General features: G+C 43.2%; 1 protein-coding gene across 3 annotated transcripts in view; it reads right to left on the reverse strand.

The window, feature by feature from the left end:
- The window catches only part of LOC132870663 (NACHT, LRR and PYD domains-containing protein 12-like), a 64,083-nt gene extending 48,964 nt beyond the window's left edge, over positions 1-15,119 (reverse strand). For 2 of the 3 annotated variants that reach the window (XM_060904416.1, XM_060904415.1), the window contains exons 1-2: positions 15,000-15,119; positions 950-1,092 (exon numbers count right to left, since the gene is read on the reverse strand). In XM_060904416.1, the coding sequence (XP_060760399.1) occupies positions 950-1,002 (53 nt within the window). In that variant the 5' untranslated portion in view covers positions 1,003-1,092; positions 15,000-15,119. Of the gene's footprint in view, positions 1-949; positions 1,093-5,312; positions 5,510-10,825; positions 10,894-12,413; positions 13,262-14,999 lie in introns of those variants that run through there. The other variant, XM_060904417.1, reaches the window with a different exon arrangement.
- Between the last annotated feature and the right edge of the window lie 11,217 nt (positions 15,120-26,336).

Genomic DNA, 26,336 nt, shown 5'->3' on the forward strand with positions numbered 1-26,336 from the left:
ACCAAAGGCAGGGGATATGAACTTAGTTCATGATATGCGAAAGTTCGTGGTAAAAGAGTTTGTTATTGTGGGGTTGCCTGTATGTTGTGCTTGATGTAAGTCACACTCGTGTCTAATAAGATTCACACATCATGTTTTGTGCTGGCAGTGGCATAACCGGAAATTAATCAGGTGGGATGAGGAACTATACTAAATAATGTCACGATTGTTTTCCTCATCTTTGCAGTTAAATTGGTTAGTGTGACGCACTCTTGCACTTCGGGAGGATGTCAGACAGTATGAAGGCTGCCATGAACTTGCATCATCAGTGACATAGTAATGGTGGCAATAATTTTTATTTTAATTATTTAAGGTTCAATCCCCCACCAATCTTTCCATCTTAATGTTGCCATGAAATAGCTTTATGACAGTTCCACTGAAAAAGATTACTATAACATGTTAATGACAGGGGAAAATTACACCTGATATAAATCCTAAGCTACTCTTCCTCTGCACTAAACTCCAGCAGCTACTTCAGTGGCTCTCCATCTCACTGTGCTCAGAGTGTAGCTATTAGCGCAGTAACCTTCTAACAGAAACAGGAAAAATGCATCGTCCCAAAGGGCAAATCCTGTTTCTCATCACAGCTGCCGTAAAATGTGAATAAACAAAGGAATACATTCTTAAAAAACAGTATAATAAATGTGATTACCCAATAGTACAAACACTTCAACAGTTCATTATCCCTTCTATATTGAAACATCCTGTTCAAACTATTGGTGGTGACATTAATTTTATAAGAACATAATTTTACTTACAGTATACAGAATCCGGGATTTTTTCCAAGTGGTGACTGATAACTTTTCATTCTCGGTTGAAAATTTTGTTAAGTTAATCTTTTCATATCTACTCACCCCATATTTCAGATATGAACAATTAATGACTAAAATATTAGAACATGGCAGCTTACCGCTTTTCTGAGGGTGGGGTCACATTATCTGTGTCCAGATCACGGCTCTCCATTTTTGAATATTAGTGTATGGACACACAGCTCATGGACTCACTGCTGATTCCTGAAGATGCTGATCTTTTCTGCTGGAATGAATTACACTCCTAGAAAAGACAAAAACAAACATGCAGTTAAAATTGAAAAAAAAATCCTTCACATTTGACCTGAAGAAAATATTCCTCCTTTGGTAATACAAATTCTTGTTTTTTAAGGGAGTGATGGTTCTACATGCTGGGACTGACCCCTCATATCCTCATCACCAAATCATTCATTCATTTTCAGTCAGCGCTTTATCAGGGTCATGGAGGATCCAGAGCAGGAAAACACCCTGGATGAGACCAGAATGTGATAATAGATTTTATTTTACCTTGACATTAATCATGTGTTCAATGAACTGCATGTGTGAAAGGCTCCAAACTCAATAAGCAGATATATATATATATATATATATATATATATATATATATATATATATATATGTGTGTGTGTGTGTGTGTCCCCAGACAGGAGGTGAGGTAAACAGTTCAGTAATCAGTGTATTAAAGCATGTTCATGGATTAACCCCAATGAACTGAGTAGATTTAGGGAACATAAACAGATAACAGATTAGATTGATCAAGATTTTGACCTTTTTCCAATTATATAAGATTTAACTTAATCTAATTACGTATTAGATTACATTACAATATTTATTGTCCTGTGTCATTTCATGGAATTATAAACATTTATTTTTCACTGTCAGTAAACCCGTTGAGAACAACCAAACTACAAACATGGACTCTGAACTACAACTCCCAAGAAACACAGTGCCCCCGTCACCAACTTATTGATGACAGCTGTCACTCATCCCACGAATTGCCAGTCATACTATTTAAGCTCCTCACTCACTCAGCTCCAGTGCAAAGTATTGTTCTGTGTTTCTTCAGTTCATACCAAGCCTTTCATTCTCTGTCTGCCTCTTGTTATTCTGACCTCTGCTTATTCTCTTTGTTTATGTTTCCTGTCTTGCCTCTACTACTGTGTTTGCTGATCAACCGACCTTCGCCATTTCTCTGACCATGCTTCCTGTCTAATGATTTGGCTTTGTCTACAGTTTGCACCCTGCTCTCCTCTGCACATACATCCGTAAGTGCTTGCACTCTGACAGGATACTTCACCGATCATGGATGCAGCGGAAGAGGCAAAGCAAACTGCTCTGAACGCTCAAGGACATCTACTAGGAGAACATCAATAGATGCTTGCAGACCTCAACACCTGTATGGCGCAACTGTGATGTCGCAGGCCCTCCTAACCTGTCCTGAGCCTTTTCCCAGTCCAGCGTTAAAACTCTCCATTCCGGAGAAATACGCCGGAGATGCTCTCGCCTGTAAAGGTTTTTTACTTCAATGTTCCATGCACTTCTCTACTATGCTGAATCTCTCAGATGAACATAAGATTGCTAAGTTTCTGTCCTTCCTCACTGGCAAGGCGCTACAATGGGCAAGCGCTGTTTGGAAGAAGGGCGGTGAGCAGACAACTTCATATAAACGATTCCTCACACTGTTCAAGAGTTTTCCACCGTGAACCTGAGTGAATTGAAGTCGGTGAAAGTTTGCTCACCATATCTCAAGGTTCCAGAGGAGTTGCTGAATATGCCCTGGACTTCAGAACGTTAGGCTGGGCTGCCAACTCTCACGCAATGAGCGTGAGACACATGCATTTGACTGTCTTCACATGCTCACACGCCATACGTCCGATTTCTCACGCTAGAAAAAAATCTAGTTTATCTATCTGATCTAGGCTACCCATTGCGTCGCACCAACCACTTGCGATCGATCAATTATGCCTTACGCATGGCTAAACAGACAGAGAGGTGTTCCCTTCAGTACACACTCCCCTATGGTAGATGGCGCATCTAATGATGCTGCACTCGCCGGAAGTTGGATAATTGCCTACTGTCAGTTTAGAGGAAGAGGAGGGAGAAGAAGGTATATGAGTTGAAGACGGGTGTTTCAGACAGGTTTGTACATATGCACGCCGATGTGTGGCATTACTGGCGTAATTATGAACTTGTATAAAGTTTCTGAATCGTTTTAGCCTGTGTGTGTTGTGAGAATATTTAATGCCATATCGAGAGCTGTGTACTAGGCATGCTAAATCATTATCGGCCTACTGCCGTGCCACAGCCTCTATCTTCCCCAACAAGCAGCACGGGAGAGCACCTCCTTAGCACACGTTTATTAAGGCGCATTTTTAGTTCGTTTACTGTATGTTATCATACTTTATGACTTTATTTGAAGCCATACTAGAAACGTTGTAAAATAAAGCAACTAAGAGATATTACAAATGCAAGAAGAGCCATTAGCCACCATACCTATTGTTTATTTACAGGGTATTTATTTTTAATTACTTATGATGTATGTAATTGCTCAGTTAAAGTAAATAAAGAATGGTCACCTGTAATATCAAAGAACTTGAACTTGTTGTGAATAATAAAAAAAAAAAAAAACAATATACTGAGGAGACAGGGTTTCAAAGAGGGCAAGACAGGTAGAGAATATCTGTCAGATAACAGGCCCTGACGAATGCTCTATTACTAATAAGAAACATAGATAAGGAATAAATTAATAAGAAATATATTAATATAGCTTAAGTATGACAAATTTTTAAGCCCAACTTTGTGTGCACTTTCCCACCTATGGCCAAGGTTCAGCTTTTTGTGTTTCAATACTGTTCAAACTTAATCATTTTAATGTTTCTTGTAGCACATGCACATTTTGCTTGCTGTTTAAGCATTTTATTTGTTCTTTTGCTGTTGATATTTTTCCCCATGGGTCATTCCATGCCAAATCAACAAGAGGCAGCGGTCTCAAAAGTAGCCAGTCACCGGCGGCAAATCGCCGTCTGTGGCTTGTTATGCCGCCGGCTATTGTCAGTCGAGACACAAAATTTAATATTAAATATTTCTGACGGCAAAAAAAAAAAAAGTTGTGAATGTAAATTACATCCACTATGTCATGTATGTCCGTTGCCGCGTCAACTTTGTTTACATCCTCGACACGAGTGCAGCCATTACTGCCTGTGTTGCCAGATTGGGCAGTTTTAAGTGCATTTTGGCGGGTTTTGAACATTTTGGGCTGTAAAACGTCAGCAGTATCTGGCAACATATTTTTCTTACTTAATACAAGAAATTAATGGATGCCAACGTTTTTGCCAAAATGGTATTTTATTTTCCATTGTTTAGGCAGCTTCAGCATCGTAACTGGGAGGTTCTGTTCAAATTGTTTTTTTTTTCTTTCTATGAAGCCTGAGCCATTTATTTTATTAGTTTATAATTGTTTAATTTAGTCTTCAGGAGAGACTGCCTGCACACAGTAGTAGTATTAGTTTTTTTTTTTTCTTACATGAAAGCTGAGGCATTTATATTATATTTTAAGGTAACTTCATGTTGTGCTGTGAGGTTCTGTGCATTTTAACTTTTGAACCAACAGGTGCATTTGGATAAGTAAAGCCTATTTTTCTGCATTTTTGTAGTCCTGGGGCCTCATGTACAAAGACCTGTGTGGATTTCCCACTAAATATGTGCGCACGTCAAAATCGGGAAATTTGCGTACGACCAAAAAAATCCGGATGTATCAATCAGTGCGTACGAAGGTTTCCACGCACTCTCCTGTTGTATATCCCAATCAACGTGGAATTCGGTGCACATGCACGAGCCCCGTTCCCTGCCCCGTCTCCTCCCTCAATTATTCCACACTGAATATGTCAATTAGCATAAATAGACCTGCAGTAAGGCCCGCATTAGGTAAAAAGACATGGCAACTTTTACTAACATGTTAATGTTAATTAAATGTTAGAAATCTCGCGTTAATCAAATTAACATTTAACATTAACATTTATTCGCGTTAATCCCTGCCTTTAGCACAGTGTAATAGAATTCACATACATCACTTAATTGTTCTGTCACCTCCAATTAAAGTGATGTTCAAAGTGTATGCTATGAGACATGCAACGGTCACTGATTGTATGCCACTGAATGTGAATGTAGCCTATACCAAGATAATGGTATGATTCGCATCGTCCGCAGTGCCTGTGCCACAATGAGTGTCTATTTGAGTTACATGGGTTTTGAAAACAAAAACACACCTTTAGTGCTCTAATGTGTACATTTTTTCGGGGACACCCTGTATTTGAGGAAATGTCTTCCTCTCTTAGTAGGCCCAATATTCCTAGCCACATGTAACCAGAAATAAAACGTGCACATATTTTCCACAATAGGATTTTAATGACAAATGTATTCTAGCAGGGTGCCAGGGAACAACAGGAGGCCCCCAGTCCATCCCACCTGAGCAGGAAGAGGACCCCCAGCCGAGCGGATCCAGCGTCACTGTCACCTGCCCCCCTTCTCCACCGCCTGCCCCTGTCGCCGGGTCCACAGGCCGGGTGCTGACGCGCGCGGTCCTTGAGTCGCAGGGGGAAATTTTAAAGGGGATAGAGGCGATTAACGACAACCTTGAGGGAATCCGCGAGGAATTGAAGGAACTGAATAACACATTAAAAGAATATCTTAAAAAATGGTGTCCTGTGTCCCGTCTGTCCTTACCTTTTCACATTGTGGCTATTAAGTGCTGCCGGGTTTGTATGCCATGTCGCTGTAGCACCTCGTTGTGAGGCCCAGGGTCTGGGTCCTCCGGCAGGTCTCGCTCCATTATTGGCACGCCGTGCCGCTGCGCCACATTGTGTAACACGCCACACACCGCGGTTGTGTCTGATTTGTACACACTTGGAAATCGTTTCATATATTGATCTTGGTAATTATGTGATAAGGCTACCCCACGCAACATCAACTAATAATATTTCAGTCTGACACCTCGCGGCAAATGCACGAGGAAGATCTATTAAGCTAGCTGCAATGCATGGTCCTGCATGTGCATTCTTTAATTTAATTAATTAACCAATAGTCAATGGGAATAATATCGAAATGATATTGCTGGGGTTTCTCATTTCCCGTAATTACAATATGGAAGGGATGGTTGATGGATCTGTTGGCAATTACCCAACAGTCTCGCATTATGTGTCTCGACAACGTCGTATGACTGACATACATTTCAATTCACGCATGCTGATGTTCCGATGCATTTTTGGATGCCTCTTGTCGCCATGTCATGACTCTTGACCGAGTAGGCCTAAATGTAGTTGCGTTGCTCTGCCTGCAAGTGTCACCAAGATGCACCAGAAATGTGCGTACGCCAGCCATGAGGTTTGCGTAGAGTACCGCACTTTTCCACGCCAAGTCAATCTTTGTACATACGAATGTTTGCGCAGAAAGTGACATACGTAGCTTTCTTGTGCGTACGCAAGCTTTGTACATGAGGCCCCTGGTAATCTTTTATATTGGTAAAGTTGTTTATAGGACCATTTCTCAGTGTCTGTTTTTTTTAATCAATAGTTTCAGTAATAACTTAATATTTAACATATCACTCAATTTGAAACAACCCCTGTGCCCCCCAATGGGCTGCCCCCATAGTCTCCAAAATTTCTGTGGGAAACACTGGCGTGAGTAACAACGCTAATCAAGCCAGGGATGAGAATGAAAAATATTTAAAAAGTCTGAAAAAACCAGGGCGGGGCCCATGGCCCAGGGGTTCCAGGGGCTAATGATTTTTGGCTATTTATTTATTTTCTTTATTATTAGACAGGGAGATTCTTTTGTGTAATCTGAGCTGAAGTGGGTTTTATACTTTGGTTTTTTGGGGCACGCGCTCTCTCTCTGCCATGCCGATTCTGTAGGCTGCACTGACTCAGCTGAAAACTCCAGTCCTCGAGAAAAGAGATAAAAGCCCGCCCACACTGAAAGCTGGATTGGCTTATTTTGCTGAGTAACCCAATCAGGATGCTCTTTGTCTGGCATGCGCTACATGAACAAGCACACAGGCAGTGTTGCCACATTGGGCAGTTTTAAGTTCATTTTGGCAGGTTTGGAACATATTTTGGGATGGAAACGTTAGCAGTATCTGGCAACACTGCACACAGTCTCCCTCGCGCACGCACATTCTAAGATGCGTGATGCAGACCTTAATGTTGTGCGCGCACGCTCAAAAACGATCATTTTGGTCTGAAAAAGTCAGAAATCCGCCGATCAGTGGAAAATTCTCATCCCTGTCAAGCTTAAGCTAGACGACCCGCCTCAAATACCCGTCCCGGGTAAATGTTATCCCAATTTTAGATGACCTGTTCCAAACCATCCTGCCCCATGAAAAATTCGTACTTGCATCTCTCCATTTATTTTTTTTTTTAAATCTATCTATCTATATCCCTGCACGCTTTGCGTGCATTATGTCTGCCGCTGGCAGACATTTTACCATTTGGCACCCTGCTGTAAATTATTTGTACCCTGCTATTCTCCCAAACTTTGAAGCCCCTGAAGAGGTTATGCTCGACCATCTCAGATTTCAATGAAATTTGGAGGGCTCAGAGATACTATTAAAACCCTTTGGTGACTGACCCCTTGAAAATGGTTCCTCCAGGAACGATGACTTTTCAGTTGTCAAGACAATGGAAAAACTAAAATACAAAAACAGAAAGATACATCACAATGCTCTTGTGCACAACACAAAATGCTCTTGTATTTTAGTTTTTCCGTTGTCTTGACAACTGAAACGTCATCGTTCCTGGAGGAACCAATTTCAAGGGGTCAGTCACCAAAGGGTTAAAATAAGTTAATCCCCAAAACTTGAGCTTTCTATCACCAATAGTTTCAGAGATACAGGCATTTGAATTTTTCGATTTTTTTTTGTTTGATTTTTGCTCAAAACATACATATTTCAAAGTGAAATATAATCTTTATTATGCAAGATAGAAACCTAAAATTTTGCACAGAGATACTCAATGTCTTGTACTACAAGCTTCAACTTAGAATTTCAGTGGTCATTGTATATTAAATGGTGATTTTAACAAGGAAATTAAAAAGACAAATTTGCATTTTTTGCATTTTTAACTCATTCTGGAAGCTTGCCTGTGGCAGTAATGCTTAAACTAAAAATGTTATTCAAATCTACACAGAAATATCTACCAATTTCAGTTTTACCAAGTCTCCACTATTCCTAGTTTGTCTGTAATAGGGTTTTGAAATTCGCCGATTTCTAAAACATGCCATTTTCAGTAGCAAGAAATCCAATGTGGGATAGCAGTTAGGAACTTTTTTTTCAGTAATCCCCAAGACCCATATTTTATATTTCCAAATTTTTGTTCTGTGTCTCTCAAGTATTTTTAAACTACAGGGGTTTAAAAAATCCATTTTCACCAAATTCGAATTTGATATTTTCATATAGTACCTGATATTTGAGGGTTAATAAATGCTTCAATAAAGCTCAAGTAGGTTAGGAGACATGTTTCTTCCTCAATTTTAAATAAAATTTCAATTAATGCTCAGTATTAATTATTTGTAAATTGCTTTTTAATCTAAGACTGTGTAACATTAGCAATCAGTGACCAGCTATTGTGTACCAGTCAACAGCCAGCCTTATCAATATCAACACAGCACAATAGGTGACCTTTGATACCAGAACAGGTGGCTCATATCTTATAGTTTTAGAGTCTGTAAACTGCATACTTGTTCAGATAACGTTATATTGCTTGGATTATATTAAATACATTGTAATACAGAGCACTGAGAAAATTTACCAATGTTATTAACTGAATGTTTCTTTGCAAGGATTGGATATTTTGAATAGTTGACTAGGGAATTTAATTGTAGTTGCTTTCAATTTGAGATCAGTATAAATGAGTTTGTTCTTAGACATCTAGAAATGGCTGAACTTCCTCCCTGTTCTATAGGAATTGGACTAAAGAAAGATTCTGACTGCCATAAACTAACATACAACAGAAATTGTAAGTTAAATACACTCAGTATAGTTTGGAGCAAATTTCATTAATTAATAAAAATACTTAAACAGTCAGACATAATGAACTTCCACTACAAATTTACAAGTTCCTAACTGCTATCCCACATTGGATTTCTTGCTACTGAAAATGGCATGTTTTAGAAATCGGCGAATTTCAAAACCCTATTACAGACAAACTAGGAATAGTGGAGACTTGGTAAAACTGAAATTGGTAGATATTTCTGTGTAGATTTGAATAGCATTCTTAGTTTAAGCATTACTGCCACAGGCAAGCTTCCAGAATGAGTTAAAAATGCAAAAAATGCAAATTTGTCTTTTTAATTTCCTTGTTAAAATCACCATCTAATATACAATGACCATTGAAATTCTAAGTTGAAGCTTGTAGTACAAGACATTGAGTCTCTCTGTGCAAAATTTTAGGTTTCTATCTTGCATAATAAAGATTATATTACACTTTGAAATAATGTATGTTTTGAGCAAAATGCAAAAAAAAAAAAAAAAAAAAAATTTACAATGCCTGTATCTCTGAAACCGTCGGAGATAGGAAGCTCAAATTTTGGGGATTAACTTCTTTTAATAGTATCTCTGAGCCCTCCAAATTTCATTGAAATCTGAGATGTTCGAGCATAAATTTGTCAGATATATTTGTTGATTTGGCATGGAATGACCCCCATGCCAATCTTCTGCTGAACCCAGTGGTGGGGTTAGCCCTTAAATGCATAATGAAGTCAGTGAGGGACAATCTTATTTTTGCAACAGTTATTAAAAACTTAACATTTAGTTTCAATTCAGAAGGTGTTTAGGCTTAGCTGATGAAATATTTTCAAACATGAACTTGCCTTTAAATCCGAAACACAGGTCTATAGACCCTTTTCAGTCACGTGACCTTCGTAAACGCGACCACCATTTTGGACACGTAGTGGACTTCGGCTCGAATCAGTTTGAATGCGAGGAAGGCGACAAATGAAAAACATAAAAGAAAAAGGAGCGAGATGCAGAAAACACCTTCACTATCCAGTGACGTAGGGCATTTACAGGGCGAGCAGAGGGAGAGGTATTTGCAAAAAAAAGTGGCAAGATGGCGGCGCACATAGTTGCTGCAGTCCGGAGCTCCCAAAACAGATGCAACTTTTTATTTTACTTTATCGTTTTTAACCTTGTTTTAGTAAGGATTAGCAACAGTCTACAATCAGTGAGAGCATGCATTGTTTACAGTCTGGAAGAATTCATCGATATTGGACTGGAAGGCTTTATTCCTCCACCACCCACGGATATCCCTGAAGAACTACTTAGAACCACTGTGCCTGCGTGGGTAAACAACCGAGCCAAGTCACACCATTGTCAGAGGAGATACAGGAGAAATAAGCGGGGAAAAAAGCGGGGCAAGAGAGGCGGCATCCAGATGAGGCTGAAGAACTGCCCTCACAAACCTCCACTCCCCAGCTTAGTCCTCGCGAACACCCAGTCCCTAACCAGCAAGATGGACGAGTTGAGACTTAGGCCAAGTTTACATTAGACCGTATCTGTCTCGTTTTCTTCGCGGATGCACTGTCCGTTTACATTAAACCGCCTGGAAACCGCCAGCATCCACATATTCAATCCAGATCGTGTCAGCTCCGGTGCTGTGTAAACATTGAGATACGCGGATACGCTGTGCTGAGCTCTAGCTGGCGTTGTCATTGGACAATGTCACTGTGACATCCACCTTCCTGATTCGCTGGCGTTGATCATGTGACACGACTGCTGAAAAACAGTATTGTTACTACATAAAGTAGTAAAGTTTATTGTTGCTACAACATAGACACCGACCCTAATAATACAGTTCTTAGTCATTGCCTGGTAACAGCAAATTTATAACGGGCCATGTCTCAACAGACTAAGAAGTTATTTCAATGACATTTAATAACATTTTGTTTATCCTGAGGACCGAAAGTAAACAAAAATGTGAACAAACCTTAGCTGTAATAAGATGGCGACCACCGGCTCCAGGGACGACCCGCTGATGTAGGCATGTTACCCAGCCTGACAAAATATTTGTAGGCATCCAAACTCTTATATGCTTTCAGATCAATACCTGTGTATGGCGATGGGTTTTTAACGACATAGGTATACAGATCACGTGGGCCGAAGTCAGGTAAAGATGAGGGCTTCGTGTGCTTCCGAACGTCAGTGAACAATCCTGGTGGAAGCAGGTAAACGTCGTTCTCTAAGCCTGCTAACCTCAATTTTTGCAAATCCCTCTCCCCCTGCTTGCCCTGTAAATGCCCTACGTCGCTGGATAGTGAAAGTGTTTTCTGCATCTCGCTCCTTTTTCTTGCATGTTTTTCGTTTGTCGCCTTCCTCGCATTCAAACTGATTCGAGCCGTGACATCCAAAATGGCAGCATCACATGACTTGGTCACGTGGGTGAAATACCTCAATAGTGTGATCACTGTACTAGGACATTACTGATACTGACCCCTGCTTTCCTGGACTGTGTAGTGGGGACTGTGCGATAGGACCCTGTGCATTGGTCTGGGTAACTATACTGCATTCTGTGGCCACAGCTTTGTAATGTAATATGATGACTCACTTGCACCTTATTTATTACTATTCATACCTCTATTTTTATCTTACCAACTGTATGTGTGTGTGTGTGTCCCATACCAACATTAATCTACCTCTACTGCGCTGCTAACTTGGTCAGTGAATACCTGAACCCTGCACCTATTTATTATTTATCTTAATTTTATATCATCACTTCCAACCTTACCAGTACATTTGATTGTATATATTTGTGTATTTTTATATTTTCTATATATATTTTAAATATTGATGTACAGTACTTATATTGCTTAACTACTTAATTTACTTATTTTTATGGGCATCTGTGGGCTGTTTCTAAACGACATCTCACTGTACTTGTATGGTGACAAAGTACTACTACTACTAAAAATTGAGGTTAGCAGGCTTAGAGAACGACGTTTACCTGCTTCCACCAGGATTTTTTCACTGACGTACGGAAGTACATGAAGCCCTCATCTTTACCTGACTTCGGCCCACATGATCTGTATACCTATGTCGTTAAAAACCCATCGTCATATGCATACACGCCAATGTCCGAGGTTCTGGAGCGCGCTCCGGCTTGCTCCCCCTCAAATTAAGCAGCGCGCTCTGGCTTGCTCCCGGAGCGCTCCGGGAGCAAGCCAGAGCGCACTGCTTAATTTGAGGGGGAGCAAGCCGGAGCGCGCTCCAGAACCTCGGACATTGGCTCTGGCAGCTATTTACACTGGATCCTGTGTAAATAGCTGCCGGATCATAATTACAGTAAAGGAAAAACTTGAGACTGAAAGGTTTTAACAGTCATCCAAATGACTGAACGTAAACATTGCTACAGTAACATACTAGCTACTATGTTGTTGACATTAGCTAGTCAACAATAGCTACTACAGAAGAACAAAGAGGTTACAATGGGTTATTTTAACCTATTTGGTTACACACTCGCCACCACAGAATGTTAACAGCAATGTAATGCCTTTTCTGGCTAATTTTATTCGTCTTACCTCCAACAAAGTGGTCACTACACAAGCGTTGGTATGCCGAGGGCTGCCAATCTTTCCTGTTAATGGCCGCTATCCATCTTCTCTGTCGGGATCCAATAAAATGGATAAACCTTGCCTTGTTTGTTGATGGTTACTACATCCAGGTGCACAACAATATAGTGGCATGATGGAAGTCTTGCTGAAAGTAAAAACTTTCTTTGCTGCCGTTCCTCAATGTTGGCTGTGGTAAACTACTGGTAGTACACGTCCAAAATGGTGGCCACGTTTGTCGTGACGTCACGTGAAAAGGGTCCATAGGGCTACAGGAACATTGGCAGTCATCTGTAGTTTTCTAGTGTGGGGGCTTTTAAGCCAAAACTTGGTGTTTTTGTTGGCCACAAGCTGAGGGCCTGGCAAGTCAGGGTGTGTAAGAATGTAGGTATGGCACAGCAGGCCACTCCAAAAATCCACCAGAATGCAGGAATATCAACTAAATCCAAAATCTCAGCCCCCTCCCCTTCATTGTCCATCTCCAGCTGGACGACCCACAGACAAAACACCAGAATGCAGGGGTACAAGTGAATATCAAACTGAATACAAAATTCCCACTTACTGCGTGGTGTGCGGAAAAATTTTGCGGTCGACCCCCCCAAAAAACCTCTCACTCCACGGAATTTTGAAAAGTTGGCAGCCCTGGTAATAGTACTGTAAATCTAACTTGCTGACAACACTGTTGCCAGTAAGTTACTGTAAAAACCCTCGTAAATGTCTAACAGTGTAGCTCGTGTTTTAAGTCGTTCAAATTGGGTAAAGCTGCTTTGCGACAATGTTTATTGTTAAAAGCGCTATACAAATAGATCCCGAGATACTTAAACTCCTCCTGCCTCAAGTGGAGGAGTTTAAGTATCTCGGGATCTTGTTCACGAGTGGGGGAAGGATGGAGCACGAGATCGACAGGCGGATTGGTGCAGCCTCCACAGTGATGCGGTCGCTTTACCGGTCCATCGTGGTGAAGAAGGAGCTGAGCCAAAAGGCGAAGCTCTCAATTTACCGGTCAATCTACGTTCCGACTCTCACCTATAGTCATGAGCTTTGGGTAATGACCGAAAGAAGGGCAATTCCATGTAAATGTCAACCTCACCATGCAAAAATAAAGCAACATGTAATACATCAAAACCACTCCCAGAGATATCACCTAGGCCTGTATTTTACAGATGTGAATAAGTTGAACCAATTTGTAACCAACCTAATATGTCACTGTCAGTCTTTCTTATAATGTAAAACCCAAGCTAAAATCAACTTTGATCATGTACAATTCTATATTATTGCCACAAGCCACAGAAATGTATGCTAAAATCCACAAAACAGCAAAACAATAGCCATCCTAAATATTATTTAAGAACTTTGATAGTTTTAGCTGATATTTAGAGAGTTTTTCAAAGGGTTATGGTGGTTAAATTGCTGATTTTCTAAACATATGCCATGTCTATTTCAGACGCGTCACATCCATAACAGAATTTCGTCACATCCATAACGCTGACTTTTCCTTCCGAAACTCTGCATGAAATACAAAATATTTTAAACAAAGATTTTTTAATATTCACCTTGGACCCCTCTATCAAATGGATATCTCCATTTTGACATTAGGTTTACAATTTCACAGAGTTTGATAAAAATGTACAGTCACCCAAGAAAAGTGATACTTTTTCTGTCACATCCATAACGCATCTTTTATTGGCATTTTCTGGCATTCCCTAGATGTACTATGGGAATTGTTCTTGTTCTATCACTTCTCCAGTATGGTACAGCCTTAAAATATGCAACAGCTGTTTAAATACTGGGAGACAATAAAACATGCACTCGGTCATTTGTTGCCATTTTGAGTTCAAGTGTCACGTCCATAACGCTGGAATTGCTCGGAACAAGATCGCGGATACAAGCGGCCAAAATGAGTTTCCTTTGCAGGGTGGCTGGGTGCTCCCTTAGAGATAGGGTGAGAAGCACAGTCACTCGGGAGGAGCTCGGAGTAGAGCCGCTGCTCCTCCACATCGAGAGGAACCAGCTGAGGTGGCTCGGGCATCTTTTTCGGATGCCTCCTGGACGCCTCCCTGGGGAGATGTTCCAGGCATGTCCCCCCGGGAGGAGGCCCCGGGGAAGACCCAGGACACGCTGGAGGGACTATGTCTCTCGGCTGGCCTGGGAACGCCTCGGTGTTCTTCCCGAGGAGCTGGCCGAGGTGTCTGGGGAAAGGGAAGTTTGGGCTTCCCTGCTTAGACTGCTGCCTCCGCGATCCGGTCCCGGATAAAGCGGACGAGACGAGGCTATAGAAATAAACTTGACTTTTCACACACACGCCATTAAAGTCACATGAAACTTCAAATCACCACATTAAGTGACTTAAGGGAAAAATGTGATTTCCAGTTAAATTCCCCCAAACTCTCTGAGTGTTTAATAGATGAGAAACTGAAGAGAGAAACTCGAATATAGAACACACAGCCGATAAACAGCAGCTTTACAGGGAAGATTATTTCAATTCCGCAGTTTTACTGCTGTTTTTACACGAGCTCAGTCAAATACAACCACTTTTCTCTCCAACACATCACTCACTTTTACTCAGCACTCCATGCTGGGCTTCATTAATCTCACCGGTTCCGCCTGGAGTTGGAGTTTTTATTATTATTTTCTCCCAACAGCAACAAAATGGCGTCTGAGCTGCACTTCAGGAGAACTGATTCACTCCGAGTGATGTGTCGTTCAGGGAATGAATCGACTCTTTGATTCGGCTCTTTGAGATGAATCTTAAAGTGCCATTCCACCACTGGATGTATTCTTTGGCATAAAATATAATATATTTTGACAACATATATAAACGGTATCACTAGATAGAGAAATCTTTTAGCTTCAAAATGATATATCAAACATAATTTTTTGACAACGACAAGTATATTAATTTTGCGACCAAAGTCACCTACCCTTTTAATTTCCGCACGGTAGTGAAACGTGATGTCATCGGCAGGTTCCCCTTCTTGTGTACCACGTGACGTGTGACGTGGCATACATTATCAGCAATGGCGGATAGAACGCGATAAAAATAATACCAATAAATCTAGCTAATACCAATAAATCTAGCTAACTGAAAGATTAACTCAAAATTTTTCACAATTTTTTTGGCCCCCATATACGAGGAGAAATGATTCTCTCACTTTGGGGGTTTCCTGGTCTAAAAATAGACCGACACGTGGTACACAAGGGGAACCTGCCGATGACATCACGTTTCACTACCGCGCGGAAATTAAAAGGGTAGGTGACTTTGGTCGCAAAATTAATATACTTGTCGTTGTCAAAAAATTATGTTTGATATATCATTTTGAAGCTAAAAGATTTCTCTGTCTAGTCATGTTGTCATAAAATATATTGTATTTTATGCCAAAGAATACATCCAATGGTGGAATGGCACTTTAAATTGAAAAAGCAAACAGTGAAATTGAAATGTTTACTTGTTCAGGGAGACTCTTGAAGTTTTGTTGTTCTGAAGTTACACTGCAAGTCAAGTCCACTTTTTAATTACCAAGAAATAGAATAAAAGTGTCATTAATAATGATCTCCCATAAAAGCTGTTTGTGAAAAAGACAAAAGAAGGCAGCTGAGAAAGATTTCACATTTTATCCTTGTCTCGTCTTCTTCCGCTTATCCGGGGCTGGGTCATGGAGGCAGCAGTCTGAGCACGGAAGCCCAAACTTCCCTTTCCCCAGATACCTCGGCCAGTTCCTCGGGAAGAACACCGAGGCGTTACCAGGCCAGCCGAGAGACATAGTCCCTCCAGCGTGTCATGGGTCTTCCCTGGGGCCTAGTCCCGGGGGGACATGCCTGGAACACCTCCCCAGGGAGGCGTCCAGGAGGCATCCGAAAGAGATGCCCGAGCCACCTCAGCTGATTCCTCTCAATGTGGAGGAGCAGCGGCTCTACTCCAAGCTCCTCTTGAGTGACTGTGCTTCTCACCCTATCTCTAAGGGAGCACCCAGCCACCCTGTGAAGGAAACTCATTTTGGCCGCTTGTATCCATGATCTTGTTCTTTCGGTCATTACCCAAAGCTCATGACCATAGGTGAGAGTCGGAACGTAGATCGACCGGTAAATCAAGAGCTTCGCCTTTTGGCTCAGCTCCTTCTTCACCACAACGGACCGGTAAAGCGACCGCATCACTGCGGAGGCCACACCGATCCGCCTGTCGACCTCACACTCTGTCCTTCCCTCAATCGTGAACAAGATCCTGAGATACTTAAACTCCTCCACTTGAGGCAGGACTTCTCCACCAACCTGGAGAGGGCAAGCCACCCTTTTCCAGTTGAGAACCATGGCCTCAGACTTGGAGGTGCTGATTCTCATCCCAGCTGCTTCACACTCGACTGCAAACCACCCCAGTGCATGCTGAAGGTCCTGGTTTGAAGAAGTCAACAGGACAACATCATCCACAAAAAGCAAAGATGAAATCTTGTGGTTCCCAAACAGGATTCCTTCTGGCCCCTGGCTGCGCCTAGAAATTCTGTCCAAAAAAATTATGAACAGAACCAGTGACAAATGGCAACCCTGCCGGAGTCCAACATGCACTGGGAACATGTCTGACCTACTGCCGGCAATGCGAACCAGACTCCTGCTCCATTCGTACAGGGACCGGACAGCCCTTAGCAAAGAGCCCCGAACCCCATACTCCCGAAGCACCCCCCCACAGAATACCACGAGGGACACGGTCGAATGCCTTCTCCAGATCCACAAAGCACATGTGGACTGGTTGGGCAAACTCCCATGAACCCTCAAGCACCCTATGAAGGGTATAGAGCTGGTCCAGTGTTCTGCGACCAGGATGAAAACCGCATTGTTCCTCCTGGATCCGAGGTTCGACTATTGGCTGAATTCTCCTCTCCAGTACCCTGGAGTAAACCTTCCCTGGGAGGCTGAGAAGTGTGATTCCCCTATAATTGGAGCACACTCTCTGGTCCCTTTTCTTAAAAAGAGGGACCACCAGCCCAGTCTGCCACGCCAGAGGCACTGTCCCCGACCGCCACGTGATGTTGCAGAGGTGTGTCAACCAAGACAGCCCCACAACATCCAGAGACTTGAGATACTCAGGGCGGATCTCATCCACCCCCGGTGCCTTGCCACCGAGAAGCTTGCAAACCACCTCAGTGACTTCGGCTTGGGTAATGGACGAGTCCACCTCTGAGTCAGCAGCCTCCGCTTCCTCAATGGAAGACATGATGGTGGGATTGAGGAGATCCTCAAAGTATTCCTTCCACCGCCCAACAATGTCCCCAGTCAAGGTCAACAGCTCCCCACCCGCACTGTAAACAGTGTTGGCAGAGTACTACTTCCCCCTCCTGAGGCGCCAGACGGTTTGCCAGAATTTCTTCAAGGCCAACCGATAGTCCTCCTCAATGGCCTCCCCGAACTCCTCCCAGTTCCAAGTTTTTGCCTCCGCAACTGCCCGAGCTGCGGCACGCCTGGCCTGCCGATACCCGTCAGCTGCCTCAGGAGTCCCGGAGGTCAACGTGGCCTGATAGGACTCCTTCTTCAGCTTGATGGCATCCCTTACTTCTGGCATCCACCACCAGGTTCGGGGATTGCCACCACGACAGGCACCGGAGACCTTGCGGCCACAGCTCCGAACAGCTGTGTCTACAATGGAGGTAGAGAACATGGTCCACTCAGACTCAATGTACCCCGCCTCCCTTGGAAGCTGGGAGAAGCTCTCCCGGAGGTGGGAGTTAAAGACCTCCCTGACAGAGTGCTCGGCCAGACGTTCCCGCAGACCCTCACCATACGTTTGGGCCTGCCAGGTCTGTCCGGCTTCCTCCTCCGCCAGCGGATCCAACTCACCACCAGGTGGTGATCAGCTGACAACTCAGCCCCGCTCTTCACCCGAGTGTCCAAGACACAGGGCTGGAGATCAGATGAAACGACAACAAAGTCGATCATTGACCTTCGACCTAAGGTGTCCTGGTGCCACGTGCACTTATGGACACCCCTATGCTCGAACATGGTGTTCGTTATGGACAAACCGTGACTAGCACAGAAGTCCAATAACAAAACACCACTCGGGTTCAGATCGGGGAGGCCGTTCCTCCCAATCACGCCCCTCCAGGTGTTACTGTCATCGCCCACATGAGCATTGAAGTCCCCCAGTAGCACAATGGAGTCCCCAGTCTGAGCACTTCTCAGTACCTCTCCCAGGAACTCCAAGAAGGCTGGATATTCTATACTGCTATTCGGCCCGTAGGCACAAATGACAGCAAGAGCCCCCTCCCCAATCCGAAGGTGCAGAGAGGCAACCCTCTCGTTCACTGAGGTAAACTCCAACACATGGCGGCTGAGCTGGGGAGCTATAAGCAAGCCCACACCAGCCCGGCGCCGCTCACCATTGGCGACTCCAGAGAAGTGGAGAGTCCAGCCCCTCTCGAGGAGCTGGGTTCCAGAGCCCAAGCTGTGCGTGGAGGTGAGCCTGACTATCTCTAGCCGGTACCTCTCAACCTCCCGCACAAGCTCAGACTCTTCCCCCCCCCCCCAGTGAAGTGACATTCCATGTCCCAACAGCTAGCCGCTGTGTTCGGGGATCAGGTCGTCGAGGCCACTGCCTTTGACTGCTGCCCAATCCACACTGTACTGGCCCCCTACGGCTACCTCTGTGGGTGGTGAACCTACAGGAGGTCGGGCCCACGTCACCGCTTCGGGCTGAGCCCGGCCGGGCCCTGTGGGTAAAGGCCCAGCCACCAAGTGCTCGCATATGAGCCCCAACCCCGGGCCTGGCTCCAGGGTGGGGCCCCAGCTGCGCCATACCGGGCGACGTCACTGTCCTTGATCGATTATTCTCCATAAGGGTTTTGGTGAACTGCTCTTGGTCTGGCCTGTCACCTAGGACCTGTCTGCCTTGGGAGGTCCTAACAGGGGCATAATGCCCCTGACAGCATGGCTCCTAGGATCATTCAAGCACACAAACCCCTCCACCACAATAAGGTGGCAGTTCTAGGAGGGGAGATTTTATCCTGATTATTTTTTTCACAGCTACAATATGACCTCCCTGTATATAACAGCTGTTTCTGATACAGTGACTAAATAGTGTAGTATATTGGGTCTTTTTTCCTCTAAGAATAAAAAAATTCAGAGAATTTAGACACCTGATGCTGACACACACCTGAAAGCAAGAAAAGCAAAGCACACCCAGGTGTTGTTTATTAGAGCTCTTCTAAATACAGGCCATTTATTTCAGTAAACGCTGCACACAGTTTGATGGTCAGATGAGTCCAAGTCATCGAGTCTCAGGCCCTGTCCACACAGCAACGGATTCAGGTGAATCCGATAAAAATGTATCGTTTCGGCCTGGCGTCCACACGGCACCAGCATTTTTGGTGCCCCAAAATAATATTTTTTGAGAACGGTTTCCAGAGTGGAAAAATCTGGCAACGGCACCGTTGCGAAGTTGTCTGGATGAATAGAATGGATTTGTTTACGATGACGTCACAACCACAGGACTAGAAGAAAGGGTTTATGCGCATGCGTCCTACTTCTTCTATTGTTCTGGTGTCTCCGATGGGACCGTCTTACAGTGCACGTAGAGGTGTGGCATGTGTATTGCATCGTTTTCAGCAAGCGTTGCGTTGCCATATGTACCTGATATTTTACTGATCCGTTGCCCATGTGGACGCTATATATATATATATATATATATATATATATATATATATATATATATATAATTTTTTACCCGCTAAAAAAAAAATCTCGTTGTCGTGTGGATGTAGCCTCAGTGACAAATGAATCCCCGTTGCGAGGAGTGTTTCTCTGAAATCACGTGACCGATGAGAAACCATGAGAGACTGTGTGTGTGTGTGTGTGTGTGTAAGGCCATTGGGGCTAAAACTAATGAAAGTATGTAACGTGTGTACTTTCAGTGACCCCCTTTCAGTGTGTTTGTAAATCTCCTGAGTTGAGGAAGTAGCTGGTTTACGCACTTCCTGCTTCCTGAGTTGTTCGCGCCGAGTCCTTTTTCCCGCGAGTGCCGGCGTTAATTACTAATCCTTTTTTAACTTTTTTTCTACAAATAAATTTCCAGTATCCTCTTCATTTTTATTGTACTGTCGCTTTCATTTTTGTACTTTTCACTTTCGCTTTCCTTTTTCCGTTTTTTTCCCGGTTTTTTCTCTTTCTTTTTTCGGAAGAACGCCGAGACCGGAAGCTTTCTTTTTCTCTCCGCCTGTGTAAAGACCACAAGCGGAGGCCATCCACATCTGATCTGCTTTAATATCAACAGATCTTCATTTAAGGTACGTGAATCTTTTCATCATGGCACACCTTCAGCCTGTTCAGTGTGCTGAGTGCAGGATGTTTAGTCATTCTTCCTCCATCACTAGCGATAGCTCTATTAGCTTTACTTGTGATAAGTGCAGATTAGTTAGCTCTCTGACGGAGAAGATTACAGTGCTAGAAGCGCGTGTCCAGGCTTTAGAGCAGGTTAGTGAGCGTGAGAACAGTGTAGTTTCTGTTAGGGAAAGTCTGGACGCCCTAGGTGGAGTTAGCAATCCCCCAACTCCGGCATTAGAGCCCTTACAGTGGGGCGAATGGGTGACGGCTCGGCGGCATAAGCGTAGAGCCAAAGCTACCGCTGAGGCTCGCCCACGGGAGCACCACTCCTCTCCACGTCACATGTCGAACAGGTTTGCTCTCCTTAGTGATGCACCCACTGAGAAACCTGAAAGAGCTCTGGTTATAGGGGACTCTATCATACGGCACGTGAAATTAGCTCAGCCTTTAGGGGCACCAGCAGCTTTAGTCAGGTGTATACCGGGAGCCAGGGTGCCGGACATAGCAGGTAATCTTAGGGTCCTAGGCAAGCACAGGTTCTCAAAGATAGTTATCCATGCAGGAGCTAATGATATACGCCTTCGTCAGTCTGAGGTTACTAAGAGTAACTTTGTAGAGGTGTTTAAATTAGCGAAGGCGATGTCTGATGCTGTAGTATGCTCTGGCCCCATCCCAATGCGGCGTGCCGATGTAGCTTACAGCAGGTTATGGTCGCTGAACTGCTGGCTGTCCAGGTGGTGCTCTGAAAACAGTGTGGGCTTTATAGATAATTGGGCTAATTTTGAGGGCACTGCTGGCCTGTTAGGGCGGGACGGTGTCCATCCCACTCGGGAAGGTGCTGCTCTCATTTCCTGCAGCATAGGTCATAGTCTCAGAACAGGCCTAGTTAATTTCTGACAATCAAGAGCCAAGGCCAGGGAGCAGACGAACAGGCTAAACCGACTGTCTGCTAGCTGCACAGAGTCGTCACTCAGGGCCCACTACATCGAGACTGTGTCTGTTCCCCGAGCTCAACAAAAAGGTAGAAATTTTCAGAGAGTTTGTTCCAGTAACCTAATCAATATAAAATTAGATCATACTGACTGTACAGCTGCTGCCAGCACCTTTGATCTAAAGGTGGGGCTATTAAATATTAGATCTCTTACATCTAAAGCGCTAATGGTTAATGAACTCATTACTGATCAGGAGTTTAATGTACTGTGTTTAACAGAAACATGGATTAAGCCAAATGAATATATAGCATTAAATGAAGCGAGTCCTCCTGGATACAGTTATATACACCAGCCTCGTCTAACTGGCAGAGGAGGAGGCGTCGCGATTATTTATAACGATTATCTAGGTGTAACACACAAACCTGGTTATAAATTTAATACATTCGAAGTTCTTCATACTCATATAATGTATGTAGCCTCGAAAAATAAGTCTACCCAGTTAATTCCATTGCTTATTATTTACAGGCCCCTGGGGCCATATTCTGAGTTTCTTTCTGAATTTGCAGATTTTATCTCAGATCTGGTTATTTCCTTAGACAAAGCTTTAGTTGTCGGAGATTTTAATATTCACTTCGATAACCCAGAAGACCCTTTAAAAACAGCGTTTGTGTCCATCTTAGATTCAGTCGGGATTAAGCAGAATGTCATAGGACCGACCCATAATGGTGGTCACACCCTTGATCTAATACTAACATTCAGATTAAACGTAGACAATATAGTCATACTTCCACAGTCTGAAGTTATCTCAGATCATTGTCTCATCTCATTCAAAATATGTCTGAGTAATAATATATGCACCTCACCACGCTACTGTATTAAACGTACTTTCACGTCAACTACTGCACAGAGCTTTATAATTGATCTCCCAGAGCTGTCAACTTTGATTGGGTCACTGTCAGCCCCTGCAGAACTTGATCAGGCAACTGAATGCTTAGAGTCAACATTCCGCCATACTTTAGATAATGTAGCTCCTCTAAAAAGGAAAATGGTCAGAGACAAAAAATTAGCACCCTGGTATAATGATGACACTCGCACATTAAAACAGACCACTCGAAAATTGGAACGTAAATGGCGTCAAACAAAATTGGTAGTGTTCAAATTAGCTTGGAAGGAGAGCTTCATGAAGTATAGAAAAGCTCTTAGTGCTGCGAGATCAACATATTTCTCCTCCCTAATAGAAGATAACAAAAATAATCCTAGATTCCTATTTAATACTGTAGCAAAATTAACCAGGAATAAGTCCACTATCAACACATGCACACCTGCAGTATGTAGTAGCAACGACTTCATGAATTTTTTTAATGACAAAATTGAGAATATCCGACAAAAAATTCAAACTACTAATTTAAGGTTAGACAATGAAAGTGACCTTGTAGTTAACAATATAACTGTATCAGATCATCAGTTAGAATGTTTTACTCCCCTAAAAGAAACTGAATTACTTTCATTAATCTCTACATCAAAAGCCTCAACTTGTGTACTAGATCCCTTACCGACACATCTATTCAAACAGATAATGCCTGGAGTAATTGAACCGCTTCTAAAAATAATAAATTCTTCTCTTATGATTGGCTATGTACCCAAATCCTTTAAACTAGCAGTTATCAAACCCCTGATTAAAAAACCTGACCTGGATCCCTGTCAGCTGTCCAATTATCGGCCAATATCAAACCTCCCCTTTATCTCCAAGATCCTTGAAAAAGCTGTGGCACAGCAGTTATGCTCATATTTACATAGGAATAACATCCATGAAATGTATCAGTCAGGATTTAGACCTCATCATAGCACAGAGACAGCACTGGTTAAAGTAGTAAACGACCTACTTCTGGCGTCTGATCAGGGCTGTGTCTCGCTACTTGTGTTGCTTGACCTTAGTGCAGCATTTGATACCATTGATCATTCCATTCTTCTGGATAGACTAGAAAATGTTGTGGGAGTTAAGGGAATGGCCCTCTCCTGGCTCAGGTCTTATCTAACTGATCGTTATCAGTATGTTGATATAAATGGTGATATTTCTAGATGTGGGCGGCACGGTGGTGTAATGGTTAGCACTGTCACCTCACAGCAAGAAGGTCCTGGGTTCGAGCCCCGGGGCCGGCGAGGGCCTTTCTGTGTGGAGTTTGCATGTTCTCCCCGTGTCCGCGTGGGTTTCCTCCGGGTGCTCCGGTTTCCCCCACAATCCAAAGACATGCAGGTTAGGTTAACTGGTGACTCTAAATTGACCGTAGGTGTGAGTGTGAATGGTTGTCTGTGTCTATGTGTCAGCCCTGTGATGACCTGGCGACTTGTCCAGGGTGTACCCCGCCTTTCGCCCGTAGTCAGCTGGGATAGGCTCCAGCTTGCCTGCGACCCTGTAGAACAGGATAAAGCGGCTAGAGATAATGAGATGAGATGAGATTTCTAGATGTACCGAGGTAAAGTTTGGTGTTCCACAAGGTTCTGTCTTGGGTCCACTGCTTTTTTCTCTATATATGTTACCTCTGGGCGATATTATTCGTAAACATTGTATTAGTTTCCACTGTTATGCTGATGACACACAGTTGTATGTCTCTACAAAACCTGATGAGAGACACCAGCTTAATAGAATTGAGGAATGTGTTAAGGACATTAGACACTGGATGCTTATTAATTTCCTTCTGCTTAACTCTGACAAGACTGAAGTACTTGTACTAGGACCACATACAGCTAGAAGTAAGTTTTCTGATTACACAGTGACTCTGGATGGCCTTTCTGTTTCTTCACGTGCAGCAGTAAAAGACCTCGGAGTGATTATTGACCCCAGTCTTTCATTCGAAACTCACATTGATAACATCACCCGGATAGCTTTCTTTCATCTCAGAAATATTGCAAAGATAAGAAATTTAATGTCATTGCATGATGCAGAAAAACTAGTCCATGCTTTCGTTACCTCCAGGTTGGATTATTGTAATGCCTTACTGTCTGGATGTTCCAATAAGTGCATAAACAAGCTCCAGTTAGTTCAAAATGCAGCAGCAAGAGTCCTTACTAGAACTAGAAAATATGACCACATCACGCCTGTCTTATCCACACTGCATTGGCTCCCAATCAAATTTCGTATTGATTATAAAATACTACTCTTGACCTTTAAAGCACTAAATGGTCTCGCACCACAGTACCTGAGTGAACTTCTGCTCCTTTATGACCCGCCACGCCTACTTAGATCAAAAGGTGCAGGCTATCTGCTGGTACCTCGTATAGTGAAGGCTACATCAGGGGGCAGAGCCTTTTCTTACAAAGCCCCACTGTTATGGAACAGCCTTCCAAGTAATGTTCAGGAATCAGACACAGTCTCAGCATTTAAGTCTAGGCTGAAAACATATCTGTTTAGTCAAGCCTTTTGTTAATGGTGTTTATGAGGTAAAGGAGTAGTTCTGGAGGGTCCTCAGACATAGAGTGTTTTGGTAAACTGGGATGTACGGATGCTGTCAGTCCCCACTCGCTTGCTCACTCGAGTTTGTTGACGGTGTAGTGGCTGGCTGCTTTATGTCCCGGGGCTCCCTCATGCCTGTGCTACCTTCTGGCTCTCTCCTTTTAGTTATGCTGTCATAGTTAGTTGCCGGAGTCCCTGCTTGTACTCAGTGCAATATGTATACTGTTCCTACTTATTCAGGTGACATTGGGCATACCTAACCACCTGTGTTTTCTTTCCCTCCCCCCCACCCCAAATCTGTCCCTCTGAGTTACATGGAGTCAACAGGAAATCTTTTGGTGGAGAGGGTGGAGACCTCGACTGGCTACCGTAGCCTGCAGGGAATCGGCCGTCAGACTTCTGTCGCATGTCCCAGACCCGGTGAAATGTAACTGAATTGTCTTGGCCAGCCCTAAGGGTCCCATCTGCATCTCATCATTGCTGAGGAGTGTGCTCCCATCACCCAATCAAGCATCCAGCCAGAGCAGGTCATGATATATTTTACCATATTAACATGCCATTGTTGTGTGTTATGCCTGATGTAAAGACTCTTGTCTCTGCGAGCCTACCACACAGATTTAATACTTGTCATTTTTAGGGCATACCTAACAATGTGTTTTCTTTCTCTCTCCTCCCCCCCAATCTGTCCCTCTGAGTTACATGTTGATCCTGGGATTGAGATGCTGGCCTCTTCTGCCCCTCGGACCTGCTTGATCCATCCTGGTGCCCTGTGTCTGGTCGGAGTTTTATCGCACTGCTCCTGTGAAGGACGGCCCCATGAGGACAGTTGAGGGTTATACCTGTTAAAACTGTTAATATTATAGTCAGGCTGTCTGTTGTTGCCCAAATGAGGATGGGTTCCCTTTTGAGTCTGGTTCCTCTCGAGGTTTCTTCCTCATGTCGTCTGAGGGAGTTTTTCCTTGCCACTGTCGCCACAGGCTTGCTCATTGGGGATAGATTAGGGATAAAATTAGCTCATGTTTTAAGTCGTTCAAATTCTGTAAAGCTGCTTTGCGACAATGCTTATTGTTAAAAGCGCTATACAAATAAACTTGATTTGATTTGATTTACTTGTTAATGCGTAATTGCATTTTAAAGTGTAATTACACGTTAATATTTAATTTAAATGATGTTTTAACACGGAAACTATGATTTAAAGTGTAAAATACG

The sequence above is a fragment of the Neoarius graeffei genome, chromosome 22 (assembly GCF_027579695.1).
Source record: "Neoarius graeffei isolate fNeoGra1 chromosome 22, fNeoGra1.pri, whole genome shotgun sequence".
NCBI lineage: Eukaryota > Metazoa > Chordata > Actinopteri > Siluriformes > Ariidae > Neoarius > Neoarius graeffei.